This window comes from Microtus ochrogaster, assembly GCF_000317375.1.
Source record: "Microtus ochrogaster isolate Prairie Vole_2 chromosome 14 unlocalized genomic scaffold, MicOch1.0 chr14_random_1, whole genome shotgun sequence".
NCBI lineage: Eukaryota > Metazoa > Chordata > Mammalia > Rodentia > Cricetidae > Microtus > Microtus ochrogaster.
The window spans coordinates 20189526-20196571 of NW_004949096.1; the positions used below are offsets into that span (position 1 = coordinate 20189526).

General features: G+C 44.2%; 1 protein-coding gene across 1 annotated transcript in view; it reads right to left on the bottom strand.

The window, feature by feature from the left end:
- Nucleotides 1–4631, bottom strand: part of Fnbp4 (formin binding protein 4) — a 47103-nt gene extending 42472 nt beyond the window's left edge. Inside the window, exons 1-2 of the mRNA XM_005364197.3 lie at nucleotides 4318–4631; nucleotides 3198–3290 (exon numbers count right to left, since the gene is read on the bottom strand). Coding sequence (XP_005364254.2) covers nucleotides 3198–3290; nucleotides 4318–4534 — 310 coding nt within the window. The 5' untranslated portion in view covers nucleotides 4535–4631. The remainder of the gene's footprint in view (nucleotides 1–3197; nucleotides 3291–4317) is intronic.
- Between the last annotated feature and the right edge of the window lie 2415 nt (nucleotides 4632–7046).

Consider the following 7046-nt stretch of genomic DNA (forward strand, 5'->3'; position numbering starts at 1 on the left):
TACCCTGGAGCTAGCTCTTGGAGACTGGGCTGGCCTCAAACTCATGTAGATCCGCCTACCTCTGCCTCCTGAGTACTAGGATGAAAGGAGTGCATTACCACCACTCAGCCATTATGTGTGTACTAGAAATCAAACCCAAATCCTCCAGAAGAGCAGCCAATGTTTTTAATCTCCCAATCATCTCTCCAGCCCCAGCCACATTTTGTTTATTTACAAATTAGAACTTAATTTCAAATCAGAATAACCACTAAATTAGGACTAGGACTACAGTTTAGTTGAAAAAGTATGTACTTAGCATGTATAAGAACCTGGATTCAATTCTAACACACACACACACAACCCCCATGCTGGGCACGGTGGCACAAGTATATATTCTTGACACACAAGAAATTGAGGTAAGATCATCATAAAAGGGCATGATGACATTGTGTCTTAAATTCCAGCACCCAGGAGGCAATAGACAGCTGATCTCTGAGTTCCAGAATAGCCTGGTCTACAAAATGAGTTCTTAGACATCTAAGGCTATAGAATGAAATTTTGTCTCAAAAAACAAACGACACGTAAAAACAGGAAAGATGGGAGTGTGAATAATATATATATATATATATATATATATATATATAAATATGTGGTCATGTGTGAAAATATCAAAAGATTATTTTTTAAAAAAAAACCTAAAACCACAAAGAATGACATTCAACTACCACAGATATAAATTATATAGTATCGGGCTGGAGAGATGGCTCTGGCTGCTCTTCCAGAGGTCCTGAGTTCAATTCCCAGCAACCACATGGTGGCTCACAACCATCTGTTATGAGATCTGGTGCCCTCTTCTGGCCTGCAGGCATACATGCAGGCAAAACACTGTATACATAATAAGTAAATAAATCTTAAAAGAAAAAAATATAATATCCCCTCAAGGGGTCAGGGTTGGTGACACAAGCTCAGGGCAGTCAGACCTATACAATGTCACCCTGTTTCTACCCCTAGCAAAACCCTTCAAGATAATAAAGTCAATCTATACAAACTTGATATCCTTCCCCAAATATACCATGAATCACTGAGCCTCACTCTCAAAGTAGCAAAATTTGGTATTAGACTCAAGATAGGTGTTGTATAGGTCTGTTTTTCCAACAGTCAGGAGGTAAAGCATGACTGAAGATTGGGGTCAAAGATGGACTACTAGTGATTTCTAGGGCAGTCTAAACTACAAATGGTAGCCCTGTCTCAAAAATTAAAATATCTCAAGATACCTAAATCAATCAAAATATAATAGTTGAAGCATATTTTCTAAGTAAAAACTAAGCAAACAATGATTATTTCTCAAATGGAAAGGTCCATGAACTAAGGTACATTAAGACAAATATAATTGGGCTAGTCATAGTGGACTTTAATTCTAGCATATGGGAGGCAAAGACAGGCAGATTTCTGTTTGAGGCCAGCTAGGGCTACCAAAGTGAGACTCTCTCTCAAAACAAATCATCAAACATCTTAGACTAAGAATAAAGTTGCTATAATTATAAACTATTTAAATCTGTGTTTAGAAGAGATTTTTTTAAAAATATTTATTTATTTATTATGTATACAATATTCTGTGTGTATGCCTGAAGGCCAGAAGAGGGTGCCAGACTTGTTTACAGATGGTTGTGAGCCACCATGTGGTTGCTGGGAATTGAACTCAGGACCTTTGGAAGAGCAGGCAATGCTCTTAACCACTGAGCCATCTCTCCAGCCCCCTAGAAGAGATTCTTCCGGAGGATCAGAGTTTGGTTCTTCTCACACTGGACAGCTGACAATCACCTGTGTCTCCACCTTTGTTCTAAGGTCTTCTTCTGGCCTCCCCGGGCCCCCACATATGGCATACACTCAGACACATACTTATAAATAAAAATAAAAAAAAATGTAAAAATAAAATTAATCTTAAAAAACATTTTAATCTTCAATACATATGAAGCATAGAAAAAAAATCCTTGTTTTTCCAATGTCATAACTCTCCACACACACACACACACACACACACACAAAATTTAAGTATATGTGTAAAGTTTAATACTGAAGCAACTTAGGACTACAGTAGACCCATTTTATAGCTGATCAAGTTCCAGCCCATCGACTGTTCTGGAGTCTTAGATAGTTCGAGTGTTGATTGAACTCAGGTTTGCCAAAGTGACCACTGCCGCAAATGCCACAGGAGGGTGGGGCTAGAAGTGCCTGGAGTGCAGGAGACTTAAACAGGGATTTACAGCTTCACAAATATTTGACTGGTAGCAGCCAAGGCAGTGTGAAAATGAGTGGTGTGGTGATGCACAACTGTAAGACAGGGGCTGTCAATAGTTAAACACCAGCCTCAGCAGTATAGGTTCTCGGCCATCTTGGACCATGAATCACTGTCTGGAAAACAACAAAAACCACAACCAAATAAATAGAGGATCAAAAATGAAAAATAAGGAATAGTTGGTGACCCTAAAGAAACTAGTGGGAGATGGCTTGGTTTGTAAGACGCTCAAGGACTTGCACTGCGATCTCTTGTACCACGTGCTCTGAGCATGAGGCGCTCATCTGTAGCACAGTGCTGGGGTGAAGTGGAGTGCTACAAATGGGTCGATGGGGAGGAGTCTCTGTCCAGCCAGCTTGAGACACTGACTTAAAAAAATAAACAAGTTAGGTGGTTTGTATATAGGTTCATAGAAGCATGCAATCTTGTATGCCTGCGTGTGCACAGGATTTAAGGTATAACAGTAAATAAATAAAAAACAACAAAAATGAACTTTCATGTTACTTAAAAGTTTTCACACAGAAACCCTTTAAAAAATTTTTTTCGTTTGCTGAGACAGGGTTTCTCTGTGTAGCTTTGGAGCCTGTCGTGGAACTGGCTTTGTAGCCCAGGCTGGCCTCGAACTCACAGAGATCCCCCCAGACTCTGCTTCCTGAGTGCTGGGATTAAGGCGTGCACCATCACCACCTGGCTGCTGTTCTATCACTGGTAACACAACCTCATGCCCAGAAACTTTACTACTTTTTATGAGAAATACTAACTTAACCATCCACCAGACAATCCCAACCCCGGAAAAACTTTACTTTTTATGAGAAATAGTAAATTAGCAACATTTAACCATCCAACAGACAATCCAGGCACAAAATCAATTTTAACTTAAAATATTTTAGGGAAGAGGTAAAAGAACAACAAAATCCCGTACCTGTTGCCTTAACGGCTGTGGGTCTGGTAGTCATGACTGGTTTGGGAGGATTTGGAACAACTTTGGGAACCTCCACCACCACTTCCTGTTCATCTATATTTGAAAAGAACAAAATGAAACGGGAGTCAGTCAGTGGATCAGAGAAAACACAAGAAGCAAAAATCAAAATTTGACCTTACAGGCCTGTATTTCATCAACTTATAAAACCAGCACGCATCAATAGTCCAAATTAGGTAATGAAACGTGATGAATCTTCCACTCATTTAGTGACATCGACAGCATTAACAATAATGTGAACATTATATCAGAATGGCACCTGCAATATTTAATGCGTAAATAAGCCACAGGTTTCCACACATTAAGTTCTTCCTATTAATATGTTTTCTTTTTTCCCCCTTCATTTTTCGAGACAGGATTTCTCTGTGTACTTTTGGAACCTGTCCTGGAATTAGCTCTTGTAGACCAGGCTGGCCTCGAACTCACAGAGATCCGCCTGTCTCTGCCTCCCGAGTGCTGGGATTAAAGGTGTGCTCCACCACCGCGCGGTTTAAGATTTCTTAACACTTGATAATGGTCCCACTTATGCAGCACCTACCCCATGTATTAATTGTTACTCTTAAGCCAAATACAGTTCCAGGGAAACGCCCAGGTTTTGTTACTTTCCTATGAGTCTGTGAGTACCGATGCTTTGTCTGGCATAAAGAAAAAAAGGTGGCTGTCTTAATGTCAACAAAACCGAAACCAAGTGTGACACAAGCAGAGAAGGATAGGCTCAACCGCTTCAAGGCTCGCACGTGGAAATTGTCCTTCACCCTTTGCGTCAACAAGATCGGAGAGGGTCATTTGAGAGATACTTGGGGTATCAGACCTTCGTGGATTGCAGATTCCCGGGAGAAACCCCCGCGCCCACAATGGCGCCTCAGATGAGCCGCGGCCGGGCCTTGCGCGGCCCAGTGTCCACGGTCACTGTCTCGCAGACTCCAGGTCTCCGGCAGCCGAGGCGCCAGGGTTAGTCTTCCCCACAGGGTCCGAAGAGGCACCTAGGAGGCCTAGGCCGCAAGCCCCGGGCTCGAGTTCCGGACGTCCCAAATAAAGGCAGGGGCACCCCGCGCGCACTTACCTTCAGAAGGCGAGTCCTCAGGGGCAGCGGTGGCAGGCACCGCGGGCGACGTCGCGGCCGCCGCCGGGGCTGACTGGGTGGTCGCGGCCGCCGTCGAGTCAGCCTCGGGATCCGGATCCGGGTCGGGATCCCGGCCCGGCGTGCTGCTCCGAGGACCCGGGGGAGAGAGCTGCAGGATAGGCCTGCGGCCGGGTACCGCCCGGGACTTCTTCCCCATCGCGATCGCGAGCCCGAGCGCGAGCAGCCGAGCGTCGGCCGTCTGGAGGGGCGGGCGCACGGGGCCGCGCTGCGTAATCAATATTCATGGACCGCGGCACCGCCTCCCCAGGAGACCCGCTTCTAACCGGCGCGGTGCGGAACCTCGCGCGTGCGCCCTGAGCCAGGGCGCCTCTCCGGATGCCCCGCCCCGTTCACGGAAGGGTGGGCTTTGCCCAAGGAAAAGGCGATTGGCTGTTTTGACTTGAGAAGGACCCGGTAGCCAATGGCGAAGGGAAAAGACAGGACGTCGGGCCAATAGTGCGGGAAGGCCCGCGTTTAGTGCAACTTCCTCAAGATTAGGATTCGTACATGCGCGCTGTTACCCGAGTGTTTTCTTTAGTGCTTTGTTCGCCATCTTGTGGCTATTTTCAGCTGTTTGCCATTTAGGAAGGTAAAGATTCATTTCACGCCTCTGAAGGTTCCGTTGATTCTTGTGGTATAGTATTAAACAATAGTTGTAATGCTGGGTGTTTATATCCCTGTAGACTCTTAAAACGCAAGTACGATGTTGATGTAGTGTTGGGGCCAGGGGTGGGTCGTGCAAAGTTGGGACAGACCAAAGTCTAATAAAAAACCAGAAGCAAACCTAAAAATAAAAGAAAAAAACACCGCAGGAATCTTTTTTTTTTTTTTTTTTTGGTTTTTCGAGACAGGGTTTCTCTGTGGTTTTGGAGCCTGTCCTGGAACTAGCTCTGTAGACCATGATGGTCTCGAACTCACAGAGATCCGCCTGCCTCTGCCTCCCGAGTGCTGGGATTAAAGGCGTGCGCCACCACCGCCCGGCGGGTCATAGAATCCTATCAGCTAGTTGAGACTACAGCCAGAGATGGCATTTATTAGGCTGTGGCAAAAGGTGGATTTCTGAATCCATCTTTTTATAGTAGGGGCAAAAGCATTAGGTCTGAACAAAGAAATTTTTTATGATCTTGCCCCCAGCAGAGACCCTAAGGGGGGAGGGGGTTCTAAGGTCAATGGGTAACTAGGCAGCTATCATGAAATATGTTTCAGAGATTACAGCGAAAGTCACTAATTGCAAGAAAACAGATGTCTTTAGCAATTAGCTAGAAAAAGGGACTGCTAGTAATGTCAGAGGGTTAATAAATTAGAATAATTGGTTCTTAGGCTGTGAACTTAGAAGATAGCAGAAAGCTTTTCACACCCTCTCGGTAAATCTCACATACAGACTGCCTTACTTAAAATCTCCATTAGCAGAGTTCATTAGTCAAACCAGTTCCTGTATCAATCCACTGTCTCTCCTGGTACCTCCAGGCAGTGTATACTGGAGCCCTATGCCTTTCCTTTGATAGCATCAGTTTCCCATAACGGAGACAGTGCCTAACCCAGAGGTCAGTATCTCTGGCTCCTAAAAGTTAACTCAGCCCATATCTCTGGTTTATCAAGGATGGTGCAGAGAGAAGCTCCAGCCCTGTAAATAGAGCTATGGGTTGTAAAGCAAAATAGCCCACTGTTAATAGTTCATCCTCAAGCTGCTGACAATCTGTTCTCTTTCTCCTGGACTTACAACTTTATATTTCTTTATTTTTACATTTCTATTTTCTTATTCTTGGACTCTTCAATTAGTAGGGAAAAATGAGTGGACCTTGAAAACGGTCAAACTAGCTGGGGCGGCGATCTTTTAATCCCAGAACTAGGAGGCAGAGACAGGTGGATCTCTGTGAGTCCAAGGCCAGCCTAGTCTAAAAAAGCTAGTTCCAGGACAGGTTCCAAAAACTACAGAGAAACTGTCTCAAAAAAAATGAGAGAGAGAGAGAGAGAGAGAGAGAGACCCTCCCCATCCTACTTTACTTATCTTCCATAAACACTCCTTTCTGTTCCACTCTCAAATTCTCCATTTGTAGCTAGAGAAAAAAATCTTGAGGAGACTGGGGATGTTGAGCTCTCTAAATTCTGCATCTTGTTTGCCTGCAGAAGTGACCTCCCCATCCCTAGAGGCAGGTGACATCCTGAGCCATTAAAGTTCTCCCCAGAGATAGTTGCCTAGCAAGATAATGCTGATTTTTCAGGACTTATGCCTACCTGCTTCTAGACCTATAACTAATGTGAGCAGGCCTCTAAAGTGAGGTATAATTGTGGTCTAGAAGGCGGTGCACTGTACCACAGGAGAGCTACTTAAGTACTACTAATAGTACTAACAGAACTAGTTATGGTTCATATCTAATATCTCAGTGGAGACTGAGGCAGGAGGATCACTACAAGTGAGTCTAGCCAGTTATGCATAAGATCATTCTGGCTTACAGAGTGAGATATTGTCTTAAAGATAACAATAACAACAATGCATTAGTAAAATAATACTATAAGCAGAAATCTTGGAAAGATGCATGGGAATGGGTAGTAAAGATACAGAAGTATAGACCGAATGTCGGAGCACTTGAGAGGCAGAGGCAGGCAGATCTCTGAGTTCCAGTACAGCCATGGATACATAGTAAGACCCTGTTTCAAAACAGAAACAA